Here is a 27,289-nt window from a genome sequence, read left to right on the forward strand (position 1 = left end):
ATTTTTTTTTTTTCAAACACTTTCCCCCAACAAAACAAAAATAATTTTATTGATCTGCTCTAGTGAAAGCATTGGAGCTCAGACCCGAATATAAAGTTTTCGCATTTTTACCGACGCACAGTCGTCTTGCAAAGTTGTCTACCAAGGAAAGTGGACTCGTAACTGCGTTTCAAACGCGCTAAGCGCAGCAAATACGTTATTTATTATGAAAAATTACAAAACGAAAGCGCTTCCCACTTGCAACATACCTTTGATGCCCGCCATGATGGTAGCTAACTTCGATCGACGCTCCGCAGTTTGTCATTTTCTAAAATTATTTATAAATCTAAACTTTAAATTATTAATTTCGTGCCTTAAAAATTATATATAGGTTTATAACATTTTATTAATACTAAATTTTGTTAGATTAAGCTACAATTAAGTGCGATTCTGTAATGTCGTGTCGTTCCGTTCATTGGCGTTGTTGGCGTAAAGGGCCGTAGTTCTCTGTCTCTGTGCTGGGCTTGGGGTGAGAAAGCTTTGTTCATCGTCGTCAGCATCGGGAAAAGCCACAATGGCCGCGAAAAAGTATGTATTACTCTGTTTCTGTCTACGTGCCTAAATGTGAATGTGTGTCGGTAATCAAAGGTCAGAGGCGCTCGACGAAGGATGCTAGTTTGTTGCCTAAGTTAGGCTTAAATGCCGGCTTCTATTTTTCGCTAGTCATCGTTCCTTTTTTTGAAGGTTGATGGCGCTATTTCATCGAATATGATCGTTAATGCGATGCGAAACGCACAAATGATGTCGGAGCTATCGTTGGGGACGCGTATTGTGCACTTAATATTTACTGTTTTTTAATAAAAGGCCGCAGGAGCGCCGTATCGTAACTGACGCGCACTAGCTGCGCTATCACCTTGGATCTGCTTAGTAATACGTGTCTCTGTAGATTTTAGTTGTTGGAAAGCGCAAGTTAGAATGACCTGTCTGGAAGTGCTTCGCGCGTAGAGCCGCACCTTGACTCCGCGTTAAAACCGTGATGTTCTCTCATTTGGAACTAAGCGATATTTACGCCAGCAACTGTTTACGTCAGCTGATATGGGCTTTCATCAACCAAACCGCGAGGATTGCACAGCATGTCGTCAGGATTAATAGCCGACTCAAACGAAATTTGTCTGAAACGTCAACTGGCGACCCGGAAGCGAGACTGTGGTTCAGTCGTTTCATTATCTGGATGGCATTGTCCTCTCATTCGCGGGTTACAACGCATAGCACTTGTGCGTTCGATGTTATTTGTCGTTCGCATCGTTAAGTATCTTGTGATGCAACTACAGCAAGTCCGAAGAAACTGCTATCCCACCGGTGAGTGGGGGAGCCTACCATCTGTCCACTTCACTATGGCTGAGAGAAAGGGGTAGCCATTTTATTGTGGCTACGAGACATAATCATTGAGAACGGAAACTATCCAGTTTCAGCTAGACGTGCAGGCACGAAATGCGATGAGCTGTCTCGAGGCCATGCGAACCAAACAAGTCTTATTTAAGCTTTTTCCGTTTCTTGACGTTGCTGAGGGTCGTGTTTTTCAGGCCGTGCGTAAACCGTGACAAAGTTCGATGTAGACACACATACTGGTGGTTCTAACAAGTTCATCGTGTTCTTCCACGGCGGCCTTACGTGTGTTTTCAGAGAGTGCGTAAGCATTATGCGCAAACCTATGGTCTTAGTGAGATTCTATCTAGTCCCTCTGTTTCTTTGCTTGAACCCTTATTAAGAGACTTAATTACGCTGAACGTTACATTAAAAAAAAATAGTGGCCTAAGAATGATTTGCAACATTTATGCCCTGCGTTGTTCTATTGAATTTTAACATTTTAATTTCGGATTTCGCACAGTAATGATTTTGACTCTTCTGTTAACTGTACACTGCTACAAATGCAGCATAATATCGAGGTAAAGCACCTGTAGATTTACCGTTAATCATTTCTAATTTTTGTAATTCTGTAATCAGTAGAAAGTGGCTGCATGCGTGCGAGGCTGGGCGTCATTGGTTTGTATTGATGATGATAGTGGCATTTTCCCATTGGAATGGGCGGGCCCTTGACCGACAAATGGGCTTGTGTGCTGCCATTATTTAAAGAGAAACTAGAGGAAAATTGCCACTGAAGGTCGCGTGACTGCTCGATATAAATTGCCCACGCCAAAAACAGATGAGTTGAAGTAATCCCCGGCGGCGACCGCATTTCGGTGGGGGCGAAATGCGAAAACACCCATGTACTTAGATTTAGGTGCACGTTGAAGAACCCCAGGTGGTCCCCCACTGCGGCGTGCCTCATAATCAGATCGTAGTTTTGGCACGTAAAGCCCCGTAATTTAATTTAATAATTTTAATGAAGTAATCCCTGCGTGACCTCCCTCTCTGTCACATGAGGTACCGTAGTGCAAAATAAGGTGGTGCTACTTCCATTTTTCTCTTAGCAAAAACTCCGTTCCCACTACAGATGACGAATTCGTCATTGTGGATGCCTCATCCTTTAGTGTAGCTTGACTTAATATTTTCCTTTAGTGTCCCTGTCAGAGATACGTCGTGTTGAAATTTTGGTGGTGGACTACTGTGAAATTGCAGATAGCTAGTTGAATCATGGGTAGGGTGCAGGCTAGGTAAGGCAAGCAGAGAACATACAAAAAGCAAAAAAGCTGGTGGCAGTGCTGCTTTGAGTTCCAACATCAGTTTTCTGTGCGACTTCATAGATTGTGGCAGCATGCTAGAGGCCAGCAGTCTTTCAGTAAAAATTAATTTAGTTGAATTTGCGAGTGAATACACAACCCAGCAAGTAATTGGGACATTTTCCTGCACAAATCGCACTCAAATGTGAAATGGCTGCCATAAATAGCGAGACAGTGACTTATATTGGGCTTAATGTTCAAGAAACAGGACTTTTAGGTTTGATTTCTTCAACTAGTAACTGACACCTTTCTGCCAAAGGAATTTCGTTTGAGAGTAGTTTCCATGGCCAGACTGTCTAAATTTAAATTTGTTAAGAGCTTATCTGAGTAAGCCCACATTCCAGAATCTGCATCTCTCAGATTGCATAAACTTCACCCTGGATACAGTAGTTCTTAAATAGGATGCAACATGAGAATGCTGTTTTATGTAGCAAAATACTGGGCTAGATACAAAATATAGAAAACCATCGTATTCGGCCTAATTTTTTGTTAATCGCGTTGCATACTGGCAGTGTATTTGAAATAAAGGAGTCAATTATAGATTTATTCTTACTGGTCTTCTGGTTTTTGCACCTGCAGTCCAGAAGATTTGGCCACAGCCATCCTGAAGACTAAGCAGAAGCCGAACCGCCTGCTTGTGGAGGAGGCCATCAACGATGACAACTCTGTCGTCTCCCTGTCCCAGGTAAGCCCAACTGCTAGATAAGAGCTCCACTGTTCAAACCACCACTTTTGCCAAAAGAAAGTGACAAGCATAACAAAAGTCCAACTCTCATTTAGCAATGTGTTTTGTTTATAGTTGATAAGTTGTAGCCAGCCACTCAATTATAATAGAAGGGTTAACTGCATTACATTCAAGCATGAAGGAAATGGCAGCTTTGCCAATGTCCAACCACAGTGCTGTGCTCCACTGGTTTTGCCATACCACATGGCCACCACCTCCGATTTCTGTGATGCAACCCAGTGGGCCTGCTTCAAGCTGAAAGCCATATGGCATTTGATGCAAGCTCTGAACTCGTTTCATAGAAAGAAGATGCAGATATTACTTGAGACTGCATACCTTAGTTTTGGAATCGCCAGCTCTGAAGTTCCAAGACCCAAGATTTAGGTGTCGTTGGTCCCTTTGATATTAGGAAGTAGTCAACATTTTGACAGCCTCTTGTGCCACATTCACACCATTAATTAGTTATTGTGCAGGTGTTCTATTTGCTGAGCTGCACAGGATAGTGTTCTTTATTCTTCTCTCCAACTCTGCGGTAACCAAGCTCTGCTTTAAATATTGCAATATGCCATTGGTTGACTATTTTAAGGTGTACAGCCATATTGCCATTGTTTGTGGACACTTAAGTATGCAGTAGTATTTGCTTGCATGCTGAGGTGTTAAATTAGGAAGCCATCTAAGCAAAGGCCTCTTTGTTTATTTGTGCTGTTTCGTATGATTACATAAAGCCTTTGTATCTGTTTTTTCTTACTTCTGCAACTATACATGTCAATCTTGAAAAAATAAGGTTACGCAAAACAACTTGTCTATCATCATTTACATGTGCTGGTAATTATTCCTTAGCAAGCTTAAGTGTGCAAAGAAAGCCTGCTTTGTCCTCCCCCTAAATTCATATTACACCCCTCTGATGTCCTCGCAACTGTCCTTAGAATTCGAAGTCAAAGCATATTGTACAAGCCATGTTTCCTATGCCCAGGGCAAGATGGATGAGCTGATGCTCTTCCGAGGTGACACAGTGCTGTTGAAAGGCAAGAAGCGACGCGAGACGGTGTGCATTGTGCTCTCGGACGACACCTGCCCCTCTGAGAAGATCCGCATGAATCGCTGCATCCGCAACAACCTGCGCGTGCGCCTAGGGGATGTAGTGAGGTGAGATGGGATATTTTGCTGCTAATTTAGACAGGAGTGTATCGTATGCCTTGTGCTGTTATGCATTTTCTGTTCGTTTTTTGAGCTTCCACTCTGGAATGTGCGACTGATGTGTAGTTAACTGCTTTTTATTCTTACTTGTAGAAAGTTTTTTTTGAAAAGCTCAATGTCATTTGAGATTTAATTGGACTGTTTGATAGGTGGAACTCATGCCAAGCAGTTTCCTGAAAGCGCAACATTGTAACCTCTACACACATGTTGCTCGTGATGACCTGTTTTCCTTCGTCTTTCTTATTCTTCTTTTATATATACAGTAAAACCTCGTTCATTCGGATTTCACGGGACTGAAAACAATCTCCGAATTAACCTAATGGGCACATTGTCGAGGGTATCAAGAAAACAATTAACAAATGCTTACTATGTCAACACGCCTTTATTTACTGAACGAACCAGCAAATCTTGTTTATATTTTGCATAAAAGCAGTGCGGGCGCTGCAATGCTCGTCATCTCGTGACTTATTAGCGCTCGCAGCGGCGAAGGCCCTCGCGTCTTCCTTCAATGCGGCCGCGGCGCCCATCTGAGACCGCTTTTCACTACGGCACACACATCACGATTATTTATTCAGCAGTGTCGCCAGGTTGCCACCCATCGCGATGTAGACTGTGCTCTTCGTCCTTGAAAGCTTTGTACTCAGTAAAAACGAAACTACTGTTTGCCGCAATCGCTGTGAACAAAACCGTGGCTGCTGTTGACGTGATCATGGATGGCGACCTTACGGTTCTGAACGCGTGTGGATGACGCACGAACTGAGTCAAAACGAAACTATGGTTTGCGCGAGCGCTATCGACACAATCGTGGATGGCAACCTTACAGTTCTAAAGGCACGCGGATGACGCGCGCGCAGAGTCAAAGCGGAACTACACTGTCGACGCGATCATGGATGGCGACTACACAGTCATGAAGGCACGAAGCCAATGCGGTGCTATGCATGGCGGTGTTCTGGTGTTGCTGTCATTCACGTACGATTTCCGCTGATGCCTGTGGCGATGCAGACTCCGCCACTTCGTTTCGGGTGGACGCTCGCGCTGTTGCTGTCTTGAGTTGCACATTTGTGGCACCCCTCAATCGCCGAGCTCCGAAAGTTATTCGAAATAACCGATGTGCGGCCAAGTACATCCAAATTAACGAGTTTGATTGCATTGAATAATGCATACGCCGGCCGGGACCAGAGACGAGTCTGAATTATCCAATTTTCCGAATTAATGAAGGTTGCATTAACAAGCTTTTACTGTATTGTCGTTTTGACAACACGTGAATTACTGTAATCATATGCATTGTTAAAGCCACTTCAGTTGAGTGTAAATAGGCATCATATAGTTCATTAAGGTAGACACCAGGGCATTTTTCATACCTGTTTACAGCTGCATTTGTATCTAAGTGCAAACAGGTGCTATGTAAGCAGGAATTGAACAGTAGTATCTACAGAATTAGTCTGTCGGTTCCGTGATCTCATTGATGGCACGTCCTTTCATGACCAGCATCCAGCCCTGCCCCGACGTCAAGTATGGCAAACGGATCCACGTGCTGCCCATTGATGACACCGTCGAGGGCCTTTCAGGGTAAGCAGACCGTTCCGTATATTGCGCTGTGAGCAGTTCTGTCTTTTGAAACTTTTTTTGTACACCCGTGAGCAAAAGTATACGGACCACAGAGTTGCCGAAAAAACTGAATTTCTTCATAATTAACAAGCATAAACTTGTCGCAAGTTCATGCTTAATTGACGAGTGCACTGAAAAGTTCCCAATGCCACCTTTGGACGGCAGTCCTCAATTTCAAGTTACATTCAGAGGCAGAGGAAAAAAATGGGCTTTATCGCGCAACCCCTGGTCAATATTTCTTTGCTCACAGGTGTACATGCCGCTCGACCAGGTATCGCTCCACCACACAAATGACTAATTACGAAGCTAAGGATAAATGCATGTGCACATTGGTGGAATGGCAAAACTCTTCACTTGTTTTGGAACGTTAATGCCAGCAGCCCAGCCAGGAAATCGCGTTAGCCATGGCTCATGCATTGCAGCTCATACTAAACATGATACAGTAGAACCCCGCTGTTACGTTTTTCACGGGACCGTAAAAAAATAACGTAAGAGCCGGGAAACGCAAGAGCCAGGAAACAGGAAAAATTGAGAAATGGGAGTAGTGTTGAACTGCACACAATATTATTTTAATTCTTACGTGCGACAAAAAGTAGTTTCGTCCGACAGCCGAAGTATCGATTGCGATGAGCTATACAAAGAATAATAGTTTTATCGTCTGTATAAACTTGTAAACATTCGGTTATTAACTAATTAACAAACATGGTGTCAGCGCCCACAGGCAAACATGAACACATCACACTCGATGAGCGCGGACACGCGCAGTTAAGCGTCGCTGCAGAAGCGAGCGAAGTGACCTTCGTGCTGTTGTCTATCGCTTCAACCCAAACTGAGCGCCGAGAACACGCAGCACGCACAAAGCCACGAGCCGCCGACGCACCTACACTGCGTAGAATCTGCCCCCACGCAGATCGCTTTCAAGATACGGCCCGCGGGACCGCGCGCGCGCGCCGCCGCGCAGTATGATGCCAGAGCACAACGCTGCCCGCTGCCCCCTCCCCCCCCCCCTCCCTCGCTGGTGCCTCGAGCGCAACAGAAGGAGGCGCGCTTCCTCTCTGCTTTTCTTTCGCGCGCGAGACGCGGTCGTCGGCTCCCCTCGCAACCTTTCACTCGCACATTCAGCATACGGCCGCGCGGCTTCCCTCGCACGCTTTCGCTCGCACATACAGCATACGGCGCGCGGCGACGTATGCTGTATGTGCGAGTGAAAACGTGCGAGGGGAGCCGACGACTGCGTCTCGCGCGCGAAAGAAAGCATACGGCGCGCGGCGACGGCGTTATCGCCTTTGAACTTTATACGGAACATCTATGAGCCAAAACCAATTTTAGGGCCGCAACGCGTCATAGGCATCATCTTTAGATAGCAAAAGCGGATATCAAAGGCCATACTTTTGCTGGCGGAAACCGAAAATACGTAATAAATGTCGCCCCTAGCACTTTGGGCTGCCAATGCCATCGTCAAGCAACCAAGGCACGCGACATGAAAAGTCAAAATGGCCGCTCGGGCCGGCGCGGTGTGGCAGTTCGCAACGTATGATGCGGGAACGGTCCCACAGTTGCGACGTAACAGCGGGGTTACCAATGCATTGGGTTCTATGGGAGCTGTGCCGGGACCGGCCGAAAACGACGTAACAGCCGGGAAAACGCAGCACCCGGGAACGTAACAGCGGGGTTCTACTGTAGTACATTAAGCCTTTAATTACCTGAATTTTGTTTAGGAAATGAAGTTTAACACACACAGCTGTTTGCTTATTTCCATCCCAAGGGCCACTGTACCTTGAAAAAGCCATTTGTGACAGGGGCACAGTCCGCCGTGTGCTTTATTTTCGCAGCTTAGTTCGCGTTGACGTGAATTGCAGCATGAGGATCATTTCGCTCGCTGCTGCTGCTGCTGCACTTCCTCATTCCAGCGTTTTGACAGCGAGTTTCCGTGGTCATGGAATGAGATGTGTTCATGTTTGCGCGTGACACCGTGCTTGTAAATGCGAAGAGAGCCACTGTGGTTGACGTGCGCTACCGCCATTGCGTCATTCTGCCCGCTCTGTGCAGTGGACGAACAATAGAATTGAGCTATTCGCGCGCCATTAACGTTGGAACGCGCCCGGCAGAGCCAGACACTCCGTTTGCGTCGTGACGTTGGAGTTTAGACGCCTGTTGTTCATCACGGTGCTGTTGCGAACCTCAATGCGCATGCTACGTCGGAGTGTATCTGCGGCTTGAGGGATCATTCGCTGTTTCGGTTGACTGCCGAACTTCCAGGCAGCCACACTCTAGCCGGTATTTAGTCTCCCGCAACTTTACTATAGGCGATATGAGTATACATAGAGCGCTATGGGAAAATTAGCGGGAGTCTGAAAAGACCGTATTATATCCGGTCCTTCACTATATGCGGTTACTTTATAAGTGGTCTAAAGCAAATTTATACCGCCAAGTTCCTGAAGCAGGTGAAGTCCGCAACAAATGTCACCGAAAAAGTTAATGTAGTTTAAAAATATGTTGCTTGTCAGAATCAGCTGTTCCACATTTGCTGCTGTTTGTGTGCTACATCTAAGGTACAATCAGAATGAATAAAACGCGTATGTATCCCTCAAAAGGCATCTGCTCCAGAGTAAGCTTTTTAAAAAAAAAAAACTTCACAAGTTGGCTGGCATATATGGCATCTCTACGCAGTGCATCAAGCAGATCTTGGGTGCAGCACTTCATCGAATGCTGTCGGTAACTTGACAATAATGTGCAACGCTGTATGTGCAGGAGTCTATTTGAAGTCTACCTGAAGCCATACTTCCTGGAGGCCTACCGGCCCATTCACAAGGGCGACCTCTTCCTTGTCCGTGGTGGCATGCGGGCAGTCGAGTTCAAGGTGGTTGAAACAGACCCGTCGCCCTACTGCATCGTGGCACCAGATACTGTCATACACTGTGATGGAGAACCTATCAAGCGTGAGGTACGTGACATGCCTTCCCTTGGTCGTTTCCGCTCGCGGTGTGGGCCTGGTGTGAAAGTGAAAATGCTGCTGTCTACCAATGCTGTTACAGTCGACGACCGATAATTCGGACTTCATGGGGGACGTAACTAAGTCCGAACTATCGAATGTACGAAAAAACTAATGTGCCCCCAAAAAAAGCGGACAATGCACTGAGATGCCGAAATAGGATGTGTTGCGATGTAAGTCACGCGCGGAGTCCGAATAATCGAATGTAGAGCTGGCAGCTGTTCAAAATGTCATTTTTACACATTAAGTCTACGGGGCAGGCCATTGGTGCTGCCGCGAAGCTGTCTGAATTACTGAGCATGCCCGGATTATCGGTGTCCTGTTTATTGTTCGGCGACTGTATGGCGTCAAATATTTAAATGGGAGAGATACTTTATTTATGGGGGGGGGGGGGGGGTCACATTTTCATCACTTGTGTATTCTGACTTGCTAATTTCAAATATGCAATTGTGGACTGCATTGGAGGTGAGCTCCCTATGAAATGCTGGTTGTTATTGGAGACTGGCATATTGAATTGATGTTGAACGATTAGAGTTGGAAGTGCAACAAGAATGAATGTTGTCGACTGACATTGTCCAAAATTCTTGCATGCCAAGCTTTTTTAAGTAAGTCCTGTGGGAAGGCCTATGTTAGTAGGCAATAGTAGCGTCCTTCAAGAACCTTTTGCACACTTTCAACGTTGCAGGAGGAAGAAGAGTCCCTAAACGAAGTTGGCTATGACGACATTGGTGGCTGCCGCAAGCAGCTGGCTCAGATCAAAGAGATGGTTGAGCTACCACTGCGACATCCGAGCCTATTTCGGGCGATCGGTGTCAAGCCTCCCCGTGGAATCCTTCTTTACGGCCCGCCTGGCACGGGAAAGACTCTCATTGCCCGTGCAGTCGCTAACGAGACTGGCGCTTTCTTCTTCCTCATCAACGGTACGTACACATTTCCATTGTTCACGCAGCAAAGTTGAGTTGACTGATGGTATGCTTCCAGCTGAACTTGACTGGATGTTGGGAATGTTCTCAGCTGATAAGCTTGGCTTCACATAACACTGATTTATATCAGAAGCTAAGAAAAGGCTCCTGTGCTGCTCAGATTAAGTTAAGTTATTTTTAAGTGATTGTGCTGAATTTAGTTACACAGGCCATCAGCTTAAAATTGCATGCCATGCTTCCGGTGTGCCATAATTGGCATGCATTGTTGATTGCAATGATGGGTTGGCCCAGTGAGGTAGGTGGCTTTGTTGGCAACTCAAGGTACAGTGCTCAGAGATCCAAACATAATCGGACTGCAGGATGGCCGGCGCTTTTTGTGCCACTGATGAGCACTGGGTGCTCACTGGAGGTCAATTGCAGTCAGTGTCACAAACGCTCTCGCTTTCATCATATACCATTATGCATCAGCTTGGTGGCACAATAAGCGCCGGCAGTCATGCACTCCAAGTATCGCATTTGAATCAGTTAGCACTGTACATTATTGTGCCAAGAATATCTGACGTGGTAATACTCGCGCATACCCATTTTTGTTAAGCAAAGATATGCACGGTGTTGTTTGCCGTCATTGAAGGAGATATTTTCCGATGCAGTGATGCATTCCCCCCTTTTTGTGTTCTCATCACAGGGCCTGAGATAATGAGCAAACTGGCTGGAGAGTCCGAGAGCAACCTGCGCAAGGCCTTCGAAGAGGCCGAGAAGAACGCACCATCCATCATCTTCATTGATGAGCTGGATGCCATCGCACCAAAGCGTGAGAAGACGCATGGCGAAGTGGAGCGCCGGATCGTGTCTCAGCTGCTGACGCTCATGGACGGGTTGAAGCAGCGTGCCCACGTCATCGTCATGGCTGCCACCAACCGACCGAACAGCATCGACGCTGCCCTTCGGCGTTTCGGTCAGTTTGCGTTCACTTCATTGCCGTTATTATGAGACCGCAAAGGTTTTGTGGCCTGTGATGTTTGAAAGGAGACGAAAGTGTTAGGGATATGTGCTGATCAGCAAGGTGTACTGCATTAACTATGCGAAGAAGCAAATGGGCACAGCCGTGTGCAATCTTGATTGCCAAACACAAAGGTCGTAGTTTCGGAGCCTTAGTGCAAAGGTCAGGCTTACTTGCCACTTCTGAGGCTGAGTGGCTGAAGTGTTTTGCTTCTGAGAACGATGTCATGGGGGCGAAATCATCATATTCTTAAATTTATGTTCACATTAAAGATCCCCAGGTGGTCCAAAGCAGTGCATAGCATTCCGCTACGGTTTTTCTCTTAGCCCTATTGTCGCTTAGGAAAAATTAATCAATGAAAAAGATTTGGCCACCCACTTTGCGTATGGTCGGCTATATTTGAGTTGAACAAGTATTGTAAAAATTGAATAGATCCTAGTCCGAAGACCCCCTTGTGGCGTGGAAAAGCAAGGGCAGCCACCTTTACCCAACCCTGGTTACAGCTGCCCGTTGGTATCTTTCGATACCAGCCACCCAGACACGAAGTGAAATGCTTTTTTCCACTGCAGGAGCCGTTATAAGCTGCAGAAGGGAGCACCTCAAACCCTAGCATGTGGAACAGCTAGTGTTCTTGTACGCAAATTTGTAGATTTTCGTAAATAATCAAGTTGTTTATTTTCCTTGAATAAATCCCAGACCTTAGCCCTCTGCCTTTTATTTTTTCTACTATTCCAATTATTCGAGAAGAATTACTATTCGCTTTGAACCATAAAAGCACTATTCGCACAAGCCTAATTCATAGCAGGTGATACAAACAAGCTTGATAAGAATTTCAGGATCATAAAAATTTTTCTAGGTCCCAGCCAAATTACATTAGCTTATAATGTGCTAAATTTCGAATGTTATGAACTGCATTTCTTGCAGCCACGTATAATGCAAACAATTGAGCCACCGCGTGATTTCCAGCGGATCCTGCAAGGAGCTCGCCGGTAGCGCCAGACACTGGCTGTTGTCAGGCCAGCAGAGCAGCCAGGCTGGTCACCTTCCTCTTGCCAAGGCGACCTTCGTAACTAGAAAAAAGATGAAAAGATGTTTTGGTGAAAATTTTGCTTGGATCATGACAGTGTGGTAACTGTTGTTGCAGGCCGCTTTGACCGAGAGGTGGACATTGGCATTCCTGATGCAACCGGCCGTCTAGAGATCCTGCGCATCCACACCAAGAACATGAAGCTGGCTGAAAATGTCGACCTGGACAAAATAGCGGCTGAGACGCATGGTTTCGTGGGTTCCGATTTGGCTGCACTCTGCTCAGAGGCTGCTCTGCAGCAGATCCGTGAGAAAATGGACCTCATTGACCTTGAGGACGACCAGATCGACGCTGAGGTGCTCAACTCATTGGCCGTTACTATGGACAACTTCAGGGTGAGTTCCCAAATTCGTTTCTGCTAGGTCTTTGCAACCTGGCCTGATATTGTATAGCTTGGCAGCGTCGGAGCAGCGATTTATCTGCAGGAGTATACTGTCTATGTACGTTACGGCACAGTGTGATAATCCAGTGAAGAAAGGTCCGTTATATATGCAAATTTATTCTGTCCAAAATTAGGGTCGCATGTAGGGTTATACAGTAAAACCTCGATAATTCGAAGGTCGCCGGACCGCGAAAATTCTTCGAATTAAGCGGATTTTCGAATTAACCGAAATGAATAATAAAAAAAAGAAAAGCAAGAACTTGCCGCAAAAGGAAATCACCTTTATTTTCCATGTCCGAGAAAAATTACTCAAAGTAATCACCGATGCGGGATTACTTGACGCGCTGGTTCGCCACCCCTAGTGCCATGCTCTCCAGCTGGCTCAAAAAACGTAGCATACAAATATCACCCGCACTGCACTCAACAAAGTTGCGGACGATATTCACGGAATCGATAACTGCCGCGAAAGCGGGCGTGGTGGTGCTTGACTCCAAAAATTTGGACTTGCTGGATATTCCGGACTTCAAAAATGCACCATCAGGGTTCCCATTGAGTTCATGCATTTTCGCACCCAATTTTTCGGACGAATTGAGACCCCAAAGTTCGATTTTGCTGACTAAATCGCTCTTTCCTAGCCGCGCTACCCAATCTGGAGGCCGCCATGTTCGATTTTGCACTGGCTCGAATTCGAGTGGCTCGCTGTATAGCCTCCAAGATTGGAACGCGCGCTATCAATAGAGAGCTCACGCAATCCTCTAGTCTCGGAGGCCATGCCATCGTTGTAACCATTTATTGTGGGATTTTTATGCAATTATATGGACACTTCAAGCGGATTTTCGCCGCCGGCGTCGCCGCCCTGAGGATCCATACAAAGTCCAAGGGCGATAAAATCATCGCCGCGCGCCCGCCGTATGTGCGAGTGACAGCGCGCGGGGGACGCGCGCTTTCATGGAGAGCGAACGCACGGCGGAGGCGACTTCCTCCCTCGTGCGAAAGGCCGGGGAGGGGGGGGGGGGCGACTTCTACTCTTCTAACAACTGCGTACTTAGCGCCGGAGCGGTTTCTCGTGCGCAGCGTATCTTGAAAGCGATCTCCAGACGGCTCTGACCTTTCGTATGGGCTCTCGCCGCTCACTGCGGCGCTAAGTTTCCGTCGCAGCGATAGACCGCACGAACCTTCGCTCGCTGCGGTTTCAGTGAGGTTTTTTTTTTTTTTTTCTCTCTCTCTCTCTCTCTCTCAAGTTTCGGTTGCTATCTTGAACGTGGCGTGTACACCGAGCAGGTGTCTCGGAGACCCATGTCTCAGTGATCGGCGCTACCTCCTCTACCTTCGCGAGAGCTAAGCGGTGCGAAGCTCGTTTCTTGGATCTCCATGGCGAACTCCGTTGGCGGAGATTGCCAACGCGGTGGCGTTTGTGTCGACTGTACACGGAGACGACGTCATTGCTGCGCAAATCCAAGCAAGTCGATCCTCTCCAAGCGTAGTATGAGGCAGGGCATAATTAAAGATTTTTTTTTAAGCCGCACTAATGACTTTTTTTTTTTTTCGGCCGAACGAGTTTTCCGGACTATTTTTCAGTCCCCACGAGCTCGGAAAATCGGTTGGCGACTGTACGGAGCGCCCTAACCTAACCGCCGCACGTTGCTACTAGCCGGAAACTTCGAATTATCCGAATAGAGCCGCGCGGGCCATTCAAATAATCCGGTAGAATTTGCATTGAGAATGACGGGACCGCTCAAATACTTCGAATTAACTGAAATTTCGAATTAACCGAGTTCGAATTATCGAGGTTTTACTGTACATATAAGGATGTTTTTTCTAGAAGTTGTGGCTGGTGTTTAGTATCACAAAAATTGCAATATGGCAGATGCGAAACATGGGCATGCAGGTATGACTTGCACATTGTATCTATTTGCTGTGCAAGAGAAGGTGACATGTATGTTATTCACCATTAGTGTCATCAGTATACTGTCCGCTGTAATAGCTAAAAGCTGCAAGCTATTATTTTTTAATCATTGGTTTTGCGTACTGGTGAGGCGGTTCCATTCATCAGCAAATTCATTTCAATAAACATATGCCACGAATAAGCATGACCTGTGTTTTAACATTGTGCACTTATGTCACGGTGTCTTGCATTGCAGTGGGCCATGGGCAAGTGCAGCCCGAGTGCTCTACGTGAGACTGTTGTTGAAGTGCCCAACGTGACCTGGATGGACATTGGAGGCCTGGAAAATGTCAAAAAGGAGCTGCAAGAGATGATCCAGGTCTGTGCATATTCGATTTGATGATTCGTTTTTACTTCCAAAAGCAAGTTGTACCTAATGTTCACATTGCTTTGTAAGGCCTCTCTTATGCCATAAGTGCCTTGTTTAACAATTTTACTTGTTAAACAATTCTGTTTGCTCTTGTCTGAAGCCCCTTGTATGTCAAGTGTCTAATCCCGCAAGAAACGTGTGCTCCGCATAGCGGCAGCAGCTGTCATTAGCCAGATGGTGGCAAAATACTAAACTGCTGCTAGCTAAGGCCATGCAGCTTTTTAATAAGCAACATTTTCCCATTTTTTACTCCTGTGTTCTACTTATAATTGCAAGCATAACTCACACTCCCTTCAATTAGCCTTGCACATGAATGATAATTGCTGTGTTCCCTTGTGCCCTCTTCTCTACACAGTACCCTGTAGAATACCCAGAGAAGTTCCTCAAATTTGGCATGACCCCATCAAGGGGCGTGCTCTTCTACGGACCACCTGGTTGTGGTAAGACACTATTGGCCAAGGCTATTGCCAACGAGTGCCAGGCCAACTTCATCTCAATCAAGGGCCCCGAGCTACTGACCATGTGGTTCGGAGAGTCTGAGGCCAACGTGCGAGACGTCTTCGACAAGGTGTGTGTGCACTGATTGAAGTCATGCATGTGTTTATAAAAGAAAGCATCAGTCACAAATAGGACTGAAGTGTAAGCTGAGATTTCGGATTAGAACACTCATTTTCGTGTAGTATGTCTGCAGTCACCTGATGAATTCTCTGTACACAATCATTGCATCATGCATTATTGCTGTAACATGCTAAGCTTCCGTGCTTCATTTCAGAATAATACTATGCATGCCATTATTTGAATAGGCATTGCAAGCCATTTGTGGCAGTTATAATCATGTACTGAAGTGGCACTGATAATTTGAAAGAGAATGCCAGCTTGAATGTTTATCCACGTCACTTTTAACATGGTGCATGCCATGCGCATTCATTGTTCTGGTCTATTCAGAACATCCAACTGTTAAACATTCCTATGTCAACATTTGGCACATAGCAACATATATTGCTAACCCAGTGCCATCCATTTGCAGGCACGAGCAGCAGCCCCGTGTGTCCTCTTCTTCGATGAGCTTGATTCCATCGCAAAAGCCAGAGGTGGCAACGTCGGCGATGCTGGTGAGTTCAAGTTCATTTGGTTATACCACCAGTAGTATGGAAGTCCAAAAGAAGAAACCAAGCAGTGGAGAAATGTCAGGGTATGGGGGGGGTGATAAGCTCCAGGCATCCAGTTGCAGTCCTGCTTTGACAACCATGGTTGCATTCAAGCTCGAATGACCGACATGTGACGATGTTTCACTCTGAAAGCATTTATTCCACTTGTGACTAACACTTCAAGCAGGCTAGCTAGCTCTAAGTATCAAGTTATTCCTAGAACAGAATGTACGAGGTAAGGGAGGCAATGTACGGCGACGTGTGTCATGACCGATAATTAGCCAAATGCAGGTAAATGTTGAAGCCAGTAACAGTGGATAAGGTTCCAAAGATAGCCTGGCGAGGTCATTGAGATTCCATGTGACTGACTCTCCTTGTGACTCTGGCAGCGCTTGCACTTAGTGTGCACAGCCTGCTAGAGAAAATTCTCTCCAAACTGGCTCGTGCGAGTCTGCTACGAATTATGCATCCACATTGAGTACTGTGACTAGTGGTATTTGGAGGGCTTATGTGAGGTACCTGTTCATCTGTATGCTGTGGAAGATAGTCTAATAATGTCTCGGTAGAGATGTCATGTGAACACTTGCTAGGGCAAGGTCGGGTGTCCTTACTGTTCTGCCTTTTTCACCAACCAGGCGGTGCTGCTGACCGTGTGATCAACCAGATTTTGACGGAGATGGATGGAATGAGCAGCAAGAAGAATGTTTTTATCATTGGCGCCACCAACCGGCCAGACATCATCGACCCAGCCATTCTGCGACCTGGCCGCCTCGACCAACTCATCTACATCCCCCTCCCAGACGAAAAGTCGCGTGTTGCCATCCTCAAGGCCAACCTGCGCAAGTCCCCACTCGCACCCGTGAGTCTTGGCTGATACTTATTGCTTCTGTTACTCCAAATACAGTCGAATCGCTATGATTGGAACTCGAAGGGGCCCATAAATTTCTTCGAGCACCTTAGCACGATGCACGAACTGTGAAATATTGCGACATGCAAGCACACAGCCAACAAAGACCTCGAAACTGACCAACGCTCGCTTCCCGATAACGGCAGCAAACGAATCTTCAGGGAGCGGGCTAAGCTGTCACCGTGCGCAAAGACCGTTGAAGGTGAGGGTGTTAAGAGGAAAGGTGATGGGAGTGGAATTGCGAGGAGGGCCGGGTCATCGATGACGAAGTCATTGCCACTGATCATAATCATGTTGGTGGGCTTCCTTCTGTTGCGGTGGGGCCGCATTCAATAGACAAGGGAAATGAAGTACTGGGTGTCTGCTTCACGTCCCCGTATTCAGGGTCCGTCTTGTCGTACAAAATCCGTTATGGCGCACTCTCCAAAAACCGTCTCGGTTTAGACTCGTCGTCGTAAAGAAACAATCGCAAATCATGACAATCACAACAAGTGTGAGCAAGAGCTGATGCAAGCAGACGATAGTGCGAAACGAGCGGTCCGGCTGAATCAGGCACTACTACGAATAGAGCGGTTGGGCGGGTCCGCATGACACCAGTTACCCGCACATACGTCACTGAAAGGGGCCGCTCTAAGTGGTCTGCTCTGACACGGCGACCCAAGAAAAATCGGCCTAGGACCGATCCCTCCCGCGGCGCGCATTTAACAAGTGTGGCTGGGGCATAACGGCACGACTCGGAAACGGCAAGCTTGCCATTTGAGAGAGGGTAAAATTTCCACCGCGATTTTTAAATGCATAAGCATATATGCTTACCTAACGAGAAAACTGCCCGTGCGTTCGTCTGTCCCTCGCGTACGACTGTCGCTTTCAAGATAGAGCCCGCAGCAGCGAGCGACCTTACCTTTGTGCCGCCTGACTATGGTGGCTAGCCTGGCGCTTCAACCCAAAGGAAACGGCAGAAACACAGTGTGCAGTGTTATCAGCAGTCAGCACTCCCTGTCCACTTTGCAGATAACTTTCAAGATACGGTCAGTCCGCACGGCCGTGCCAGAGTACGTTTGATCGGTCTGTGCTGCCGCCGGGGTCCTTTATCAGGGTTCATAATGGTTTTAAGCTTTTCTTCTATAGTGGGGTCAGAGCAGTGCTGGTCGTGAGCACCGCCGCATAATGCGTGATTTGGTGCGCTGCCAAGAGCATTGTCGGAGCGCGGTACGTTCGAATTGCCAGGCGTTTTCGCCCATTGTAATACACATAACTTTGACGGGACCAAAGCGTCGGTTCGAATTAACGAGATTCGACTGTACCGTGTAAGGCCTGCATTTTTTTCCAGATTTTTTTACTTGGTGTGGGCCTTACACAAGGTAGGCTTATTTATTATAGCTGCTCACTGAAGCCTCAAACTGGAGTTAAACTGTTATATGCAAAATGATGCAGCCACTGGCGAACACGCATGAACAGATTTGCTGTTGCCGACCGATTGGTGGACATGGGACAACGCCTCGAATAATCGAGCAGTCCAAAAAAATAACGTGTGACAGTAAAACCTAGTCGCCGACCGATTTTCCGGACTTTGCAGGGACCGAAAAATGGTCAAGAAAAATCGAACAGTTTGAAAAACTCGTTCACCTTAAAAAAGACAATTTTATTAGGCTTAGAGTGGCATCAAAAAATCTTTAATAATGCCCTGCCTCGTACTGCACTTGGAGGTGATCAGGTTGGCTTGGATTTGCGCAAGACTCACATAGTCTCCGCATACAGTCTATAAGAGCGTCACCGCATTGGCGATCTCCGCTAGCGGAGATCGCCATTGAGATAGAACAAACAAGCCCCGTTATTTCACACGTGGCCTCCGCGATTAGCTCCGGCAGCGTGTCATCCGCTGCGGCCTTCCCATTCGGCAGGACCTTGAATAACGTTGATTTCATTAATTCATTCCCATTCGGCGCGTAGGCTAGCAGAGAAGTGTAATTTTGCCAACTCTGTAACGGCTTAGCAACGGCGCGCTGCTGGAGCTTATCGTGGAGGCTACGCTTTGCACCACTTGGCTCTCGCAAGAACAATAGGTGGCGCCGATCACACAAATGCGAAGCCGCACAGGTCTCCGAGGCATGCACACCACGTGCAAAATAGCAACCTAACTTTAAAAAATAATAATAATAAACTGTTTTCTCAAAGTGATTATGACGATCATGTTGACCAAATAAAAGAAAAAAAAAAGTGCCGTCCCCTAAAGCGTTTTGTCAGCTAAGGAAGAGCAGGCATGGCCTCCGAGACTGGAGGATGACGCGTGCTCTCGTGCATCTCCCAATCTTGGAGGCTATACAGCACGCCACTGGAAGCCAAGCCTGAGCAAACCAGCGGAAAATTCAACATGGCGGCCTTCAAGAACGGGTAGCGTGGCTCGGAACGAGCGATTTAGTTCGGAAAATCAAACTTAGGAGCCTAAATTCGTCCGAAAAATTGGTCGCGAAAATGCATTAGCTCTATGGGAACCCTGACGGTGCACTTATGAAGTCCGGAATATCCAGCAAGTCCGAAAAATCGGTCGGCAACTGTATTTCCTTGTAGTTTGTTAACCAGCACAGCTGAAAATTAATTTACAGGCTTTTGCTCAGTGTTGTGCCCTAAAAGCTTTCTTGTAATTTCATGATGACCAAGGCCGCAGGGGCAGTCCAATTTCACCAGATTGCTTTGCTGTTTCAAATGCTATGTAAGCGTCACTGGGACATGAGTAGTCATTTGCGATCAAAATTGCCATTTTTCCTCAGCTTGCCTTTAGATAGAGTACTGTTTTGTATTTGATCGACACGATCGATTGTGTTGATAGGGTCGCACCGAATTTCTTTATTTACACTATTTGCTAAGTATTTTGCTTAATAACACTATTTTAGTTTTTTTCAAGAATCTGCTAAAAACGCAAATATATTACATGCAAATCTGATTTGCCAAAGGACACTTCCCTTTTCTGGCTAGCAGCGCACCGTCAAAATAACACTTGTCACTAAATTTGTTCATCTGACCGGGGTTTAAGGGAGGGTGTGGACCCTACACGAGTATATGCTACACGTGCATATATAGACAGAGGGCTGCAAGCATAAAATGTGCTCAGCAAGACAAGACTGCTTGGAGTTCTCCAGAAGAGCTTTTCCTACAAAGGAGTGGCTACCAATAAGTAACATCACCAAATGTGACAGTCACGTGATCTCAGCCCAGAGATAAATGGGAGGAATCAATTCTAGGTTTACAGAACTACAGCGTGTACCTTCATCCTGTTCTAGCATGTTCGTGGCCCTCATGTGAATGTCAATATTGCTTTCAGGATGTGGACCTGAACTACTTGGCCAGTGTCAGTCCAGGGTTCAGTGGTGCCGACCTCACAGAGATTTGCCAGCGAGCTTGCAAGTTGGCCATTCGGGAGTCCATCGAGCAGGAAATCCGCAGAGAAAAAGAGCGTTCCCAGAACCCTGATGCAAACATGGTAAGGAATGTTTGCCCTCTCTCTCTCTCTTTCACTCTCTATTCGCACAGATTTATGCAACCAGGTCATGACACTTCCCCGCGTGCCATGTAAATCCAAAGCTAGTCATGTTTGTTGCCATCTCGTGCACTCGCTTTCGTTTGCGAAGTGGTTTGTTGGCTTTCCAAGTGTCGTGAGGCTGCTGTGAATAGATATGCGTTTCTTCGACACCGAACCGCAACTTCAGTTGCCGATGCCCAATGAAGCAGTGCCAATTAGGCCTAATGGCCTAGGCAGTGTGGCCACTGGCCGATGTGGTAACCTGCTGCAAGGCCCTCATGGAATGCTTGCCGCTAATATGTTTGTACAGGTGGCTCATCAGTGATTGGTCCAGAGGTCATGCGCGCAGGATCGATTGACGCTGTTGAAGTGGCATGAAGTTCGTCAGCGCATCCAACATTATCTGCATGCAGCAGATAATCAGCCCGATCTTCACACGTTTTTGCACTTTACGAAATGTGCGCTGCTTTTGTTGCCGTTCCGTCTGTCCACGTCGCATTATTATTTCAATCTGTCCTGCTGCGACTTTACCAGGTGCATCTTGTTATTTTACATTGTAGTTTATTGCATGCATAAAAAAAGGTGTGCATTTTATCTTAGTCCTGCTGTGAACTCTTGGAACATGTGTGCCTCAATGTGAATTCTTTTCTCCTTTACTGCTTGCTGCCTTTAGTGCCAAATGGCCAGTCTGAATGGAAATGACACAGTGTAAGGCACTGACTTAGGATGACAATAGTGGAAGATGATTATTACAAAAGGTTGCCCTTCACGGCCTCAATATTATTTCTCTGAAAATGCTTTCAGGTTGTGCATCACCAATGTTCATTGCCGGCGTCGTAAGCAAAATATGGGCTAGGCCTCATTCACACAGTCGTGTTCTGTCCCAACTCGTCACTGTCGCAACATTGGTTGTTTTTATCGTGGGAAGGGACTTCCAAAGCCGTTTCTTGGCAAACGATGCGACACTAGCAACCACGGACTGATGCATTTTGCAATGGCATAGTGTACATTTGTTGTACGAGATGCGTCGGAAATGTCTCAGCTGCCCAATTAAAAATAAAAATTTGTTCGGGTTCGTTTGAACATATTTAATAGCCCTTACAGGGTTGCTGAAAAACCAGACAAAAAGTTTCCTACAACACCCTTCTTGCCATGACAGTGTTGTGATGGTACGGAGTGCAGATGTTGCAACTGTCTTGAGAGAATGGCTAGTTGCCGTAAGGCTTCACGTCTGTGGTGCCTCTCTGCTTGTTTCAGTGGCAATGGATTTGTCGCGGTTATCAGGTCCCTGTAGGTAGGTGGTGCCTCATCGCCTATGTCAATGGGAAAGAAACTGCCCACTCACATTAAGGAGTTTTAGCAGGTTTACTAGTCTAACCGTTTTGGTGGAATGTTGGGGCTGAGTCGTAAACATCAGTTCTGGTGCTGAATCTTGCAACACTGTACTCGATGAAACGTTGAGTGTTATTGCATGCTGGTGGCATAAGGGCTTCCATGGTTGCACAAACTTCTGGTGCTGTGCTCTCTTTCTGCAATCAAGTGTGGCACAACAGAACATTTCAATGCCATCTAATTAACACTGTGTCATCAAGTGCCAACACTAGTGCTGCTGTTCGCGTTTCCGTCCCAATATTCCGCCAAAATGGTAGTGTTAAAGCATTGATGCACCGGCTAACGCTCTGTAATGTCGGTTGGGACTCCCTTGTCTAGAACATTTGCCAAGATTCTATGCTCCTTTCTTTGCAGGATGTTGAGGAACACGACCCTGTGCCTGAGATCCGCAAGGACCACTTTGAGGAGGCCATGAAGTTTGCCAGGCGGTCAGTGAGCGAGAACGACATTCGCAAGTACGAGATGTTTGCCCAGACACTGCAGCAGAGCCGAGGATTCGGCACAAACTTCAGGTGAGCCTCCAACCAGCTTGGATTGCAGGTGCATCGCCTATTGCTGTGCATGTGTCATCGGACGTTGGCTTAGTGGAGCTAGATTCAGCCAACATGGCTTGGAATTCTTACTTCCCACACAAGTCCGTGATTTCCATGCCCCATCATCATGATGCTGTACAGGTGCAGTGCTGGTCACACTACACGTCTTCATGTATTTGTACTCAATAATTGTTCGTACATTTTCTACATCCCGAATATTCTGAATTTGGAGCACTATCCTCACATAACTGTGTGGCCTTCTGAGATAAGTCGCCGGCCGATTCCCTGGACCTCGTGGGGACAAAAAAAAAACTTGTAAAAAAATAAAAGTTTATTAGGCTTAGAGCGGCTTAAAGAAATCGCTAATAATGCCCAGCCTCATTCTACGCTTGGAGGTGATCAGATTTGCTTGGATTTGCGCATCACTTGATGCCAGATTTCCATCACTCAACACTGTTCTATCTTGCGAATGCTTGCTGCATCAGTGGCATCGTGCTAATATATCGGCACCCATGCAAAAAAGCTCATGTGATCATTCCGTGTAATAAACGGCTGCATGACCTCAGTGGTGGTGTTGTTCTTTTGCAGATTCCCACCATCCCAGCCGGCTGGGACAGGCGGCACCAGTGGGAGCAATCCAAATCCGGCGTCGAACTTCCAGGAAGACGACGACGACCTCTACAGCTAATGGGGATTTGGGAGGCGAGAGAGAAGCCACACGGTGTACATATAAGCAGCGGGCCCTTGTATTTAACCTGCGCCCTCGGAAGAAAAAAAAAAGTGGGGGGACCGTCACACGCAGCCATGCGCAGTCTCAATAAAACAGGAGTATTTTCACTCGTTGCCCAAGTGCCCGGCTGCAACGTTGCTTGGTTCTGAAAGTACCAGAATTCTACGGTTCTGGTACTGTCTGTTGTGTACTTCGCAATTTTAATGGCCTGCCAGCCGTAGTTTTCTACTAAATTTATTACAGGAAACTCCGGCGCTGAGATGGTTCAGCTGCCATGGGAATGGATTTCTCTGATCTTTGCGCTTCTGGCTTTCTTTTCTATGCTTTGTCTTCCTCTGTTGATGTAAATTTCAAAGGGATCCTGTTTCGTATATGTGAAAGGCTATAAGACTGCAAACATGAATAATCACTGCAAATTGTCACTTATAAACCCTGGGCAGTTTGTAAAGAGCTGCCGTGAGGCTCTAGGCACGCATAATTTTAACTTGTATGCCCACAAGGCTCGGGAGCGAGGATCAGCGGCAAATATCTCGACAAGCTTCAGTTTGCAGATGACATTGTCCTGTTCGGCAACGCTGCGATTGAATTGCAACCTTAACCAACAAAGTGTAATAGTAGGGTTGAAGATTAAAAATGCATAAGACAAAGGTAACTTCAAATAGTACAGCCAAAGGAACGAGAATTCATGATCACCAGTCAGCCTCTAGAGTTCGTGCAGGAGCAATCTAGGTCAATTTCCCGGCTGCGGCAGCTGCATTTCGATAGAGGCGAAATGTAAAAATCCCGTGTGCTCGAGTTTTTTTTGCATATTTGTCTCCTAGCAATGCCTCGCAACAGCTGCGGCCGCGCCATGATGTCATCGCGCGCGCCGCATCGCTTCGCCTTAGCTCTGCCTAGCCATGAGCACGCTGTGCGGAGTGATCGCCGCAGTTGTGCAGAGGCGGAGCTAAGCTGTGACGTCAGGGTCCCGCGGGGTATTGACCCTTTTCGCGGCGATTCCGTGGGCGCTGCCATGTTTGATCATGTGGTGACGCATCCATTATGTGCCTAAACTGCCTCCGTGTTTACAATGGATGTGTGCGCCGGTGCGGCTTAGCAAACCTGTTCCGCGAAATATCGCGAGACGGTGACGGGGTGGACGACACGAAGCTTTGGCCACAGCTTCAGAGGACACGTGAAAGTGCTTTCGGAGCTGATTAAGCTATGTCTAATCGGCACGAGCAACGTATATGGTGCTTGTTTTAAAGGCGGGGCTAAAGATGTATTCCAAACTTTCCGCTCATGAATTGAATCGGGATGATCGTGTTTTTCTCTGCGGATCTTTATTTGGCAGATATTTTGAAGCAGCGGCTTGTCACGTTATGACTCAGTAACGTTCCTCGGTGCCGTCACTATCATATTTTCAGCCTAATCGCTCGCGGGTGTGCTCAGTTCCGTTAGATTTGTTCTTGCTGCGCACAAGGCCTGAAACGTAGCTGTTCTGTACATTGTAATACCTTGTAATGAAGACGTATTATCCCTCCCCCCACGCTTTTTTTTTTAAGTTAGCTTCCTGCTATACAGCTATGTTTTGCGGGGAAGCACATTAAGAGTGCAAAGCGGTCATTGAGAGCTGTTTCTGACGTTGCTGTGGACAAAAACGAAGTTAGTTTTTTTTTTTTTTTTCCTGTTCCGTTCTTATAGCGTAAAGATGGCAATACAGAACGGTGACTTGATAATTTTAGTGCTTGAAAACTTTTTTTTACTTCGCAGCGACGCAACTTGTGTAGCAGCAAACCTTTACTGCAGCGATATTGTCAAATCGTTGCAGCCGTTACGATGATTTACTGGCATCCCCTTTGAAAAGGGGCGGCGACAGTCACCTAGCCTGCCTGAGGTTCTCGGCTGTGCTATACATACCTTATTTCTAGCATCTTTGTATACATTTCCTTAATCATTTTTTCCTTCCTCAAAATTTCTCTATCTACCTTGTGCCACTACCTATGCCTGTAATGGATCCGGTCGTATCAATTTCTTCCCTGCTTATAGAGCGCAGCTCTAAGCAGGGAAGAATCGAGGCCGGTGCGTCGGCGTCGTACCTCGTAACCGAGCGAATGAGCGCAGCGAGAGATGAAAGACTGCGATAGCGAAGAGAGCGCGAGAAGGAGGGTGCAGTGGAACCATGAGAAGGAAAGCGTCGCAAGACGAACTGTGCGGCGACGATGGCCACGAGATGGCGCCAGAGTAGCGCTCGCCTCGTCCCCACCAAAGCGCTGCACGAGTGGAAGTCTGTCACCGGCGGCTGTTGTGAATCGCGGCCGCGCGTCACACACGAGCTACCTCTCGCGATCTCCTGATTAGCGAGGCAGTCGCGCCACACTTCGCTCCGTTTGAAACGTGCCGCATGAGAGAGATTGTCCGCGCCAGCCAATATATCGCGGAATGAAAATACGCATAGAGCTGCGCTCAAATTTCTCATTAGGGAGTATCGTTAGCGTCGGCGAATTTTTTTTTTTTTCACCAATACCGAAGCACCGTTATTGGTGGAAAAAATACTTAATTAAAGCGTATGTTACTTATCGTGACTGCTGACTGGTTGATGCTTGCGTCCGCTTTCAAGTCCAAGCGCTTCTGGAAGGTGTACGTTAGGGATCCTACATGCAACGCTGCCTTACGGTCTCGCTGGGTGAATCCATTCGCATCCATTAGTATGTGCTGAATGGTCTCCGGATTTTTGCTGCAGCATCACATTCCTCATCGTGTTGCGAATATTATGCTCCATGGTATGTTTTTGTCCTTAGGCAGCTCTAGCCGGTTGCCTAAGGACGTGGAATTTTTACCCACGATTTGCAAGATAGTGAGCGCCACTTGGTATTTTCTAACTACGAACTCTCGTTCACGAACAGGCGTTGTTACCTTGGTTATCTACAGGCTACAGCTGGGTGCGAGTAGCAGCGTATATGCTGCCATTCACTAGGCTTTACCACCGAAAACTCTGGCAGAGTATAGGTGTGCGCAGTTCTCTGCAGTGGCAAAAACGAAGCTGTTGAATGGGAACAATACTTCGTTCCGCTGTCTGTGGCCGAGATTATTTGGTTTGAAAATATTCTTCCCGCGCATGCGCACAACATTCTTGCAAATGTTCAATTAGATTGGCGCCGTCGTGTCACATTGGCTTTTGGCAGCTCCGTCGATACTGGTTTACATGGGGCAGCATGTTTCGAAAGGTTCTGGTTTTGTCGGAGTTTGGCAGCACCGTAGACCTGTTTTAGCTCCGCGTTTATTGTCCGTTCAGACCGGCGTACCCTTAAGCTGCACTGCGGTAACGCGAGTGCGCGTTTGCACAACGCTCATTGCAGTATACCTGAAGGCATAATTAACCACCTGAGCAAAACGCTGTGCTCGGCGATTGACCCTTTGCAGCCAAGCTGACTGCCTGCGGTTGGCGTCTCAATGACGAGATTTTATAAATGCGAAATCAGCGGCAGTTCCGCAATGTCTGACCAAGTGAAATGTGGGCCGACCGGACCGTAAACGACGCTCTCTGCTGTAACAAGAGTAGGGTTAGTTCTCCTTTTCTTTCTTCTTTTTTACTTTTCATTTAGAATTTCATTTTGAAAAATAATAGTTTTCTGACATTCTGTCAGTTTCCGTTTAATGAAGCAGCGTCATGTGTTGTTCTGGGTCGCTTACAGAAAACTTATACCATGCAGGCCGCGCAGTGGCGTGTGTCACTGGCGAAACTCCTTTTGGTAAGGCATCCTTCAGCATAACAGAAAGTAACCACTTTCTGTTATGCTGACTGAGTTTAGATCGGACTTTATTTCACTCCTGCCAAAAGTATCAAGGGCATCTTGTCAGGCATGTTGCAGTCGGCCGGTAGGTTCCAGTATCGTCTCGCTTGGGACGTTTTCAATAAAAGGCACGTGTCCGATGGAGGTATTTGAACCAGAGTTACCACAGCTCAGTGGGCCCGTGCTCAACCCGCCACCCAATAGACGCATGCATGGCACGAGATAACTTTAGCACACTTCTTCCTGCGTGCAAGCTATAGCACTTTGAGACTGTTGGCGCATGCGCCTCATAGCAACAATTTTCGCGATTAAATTTCTAATATGAGTTGATTTTATTTGCAGGACAAGGTATAGACGATAGG

General features: G+C 46.8%; 1 protein-coding gene across 1 annotated transcript; it reads left to right on the forward strand.

The window, feature by feature from the left end:
• The first annotated feature begins 431 nt into the window (after positions 1-431).
• LOC119433416 (transitional endoplasmic reticulum ATPase) lies at positions 432-23,268 on the forward strand. Its single transcript, XM_037700617.2, has 15 exons — positions 432-567; positions 3,279-3,384; positions 4,397-4,569; positions 6,109-6,189; positions 8,980-9,172; positions 9,906-10,140; positions 10,829-11,098; positions 12,288-12,565; positions 14,754-14,876; positions 15,283-15,495; positions 15,955-16,039; positions 16,711-16,934; positions 20,302-20,460; positions 22,246-22,403; positions 23,013-23,268. Exons 1-15 carry the CDS (start codon positions 554-556, stop codon positions 23,110-23,112), a joined length of 2,412 nt encoding a protein of 803 aa, XP_037556545.1. The 5' UTR covers positions 432-553; the 3' UTR covers positions 23,113-23,268.
• The last annotated feature ends 4,021 nt before the right edge of the window (positions 23,269-27,289 follow it).

This window comes from Dermacentor silvarum, chromosome 11 (assembly GCF_013339745.2).
Source record: "Dermacentor silvarum isolate Dsil-2018 chromosome 11, BIME_Dsil_1.4, whole genome shotgun sequence".
NCBI classification, from domain to species: domain Eukaryota; kingdom Metazoa; phylum Arthropoda; class Arachnida; order Ixodida; family Ixodidae; genus Dermacentor; species Dermacentor silvarum.

Bases quoted from the DNA above. Each gene is read 5' to 3' on its own strand.
- LOC119433416 (XM_037700617.2), top strand. The intron at 12,566-14,753 runs GTGAGTTCCCAA...CTTGCATTGCAG, and splicing joins TTACTATGGACAACTTCAGG to TGGGCCATGGGCAAGTGCAG. The intron at 16,040-16,710 runs GTGAGTTCAAGT...TTCACCAACCAG, and splicing joins TGGCAACGTCGGCGATGCTG to GCGGTGCTGCTGACCGTGTG.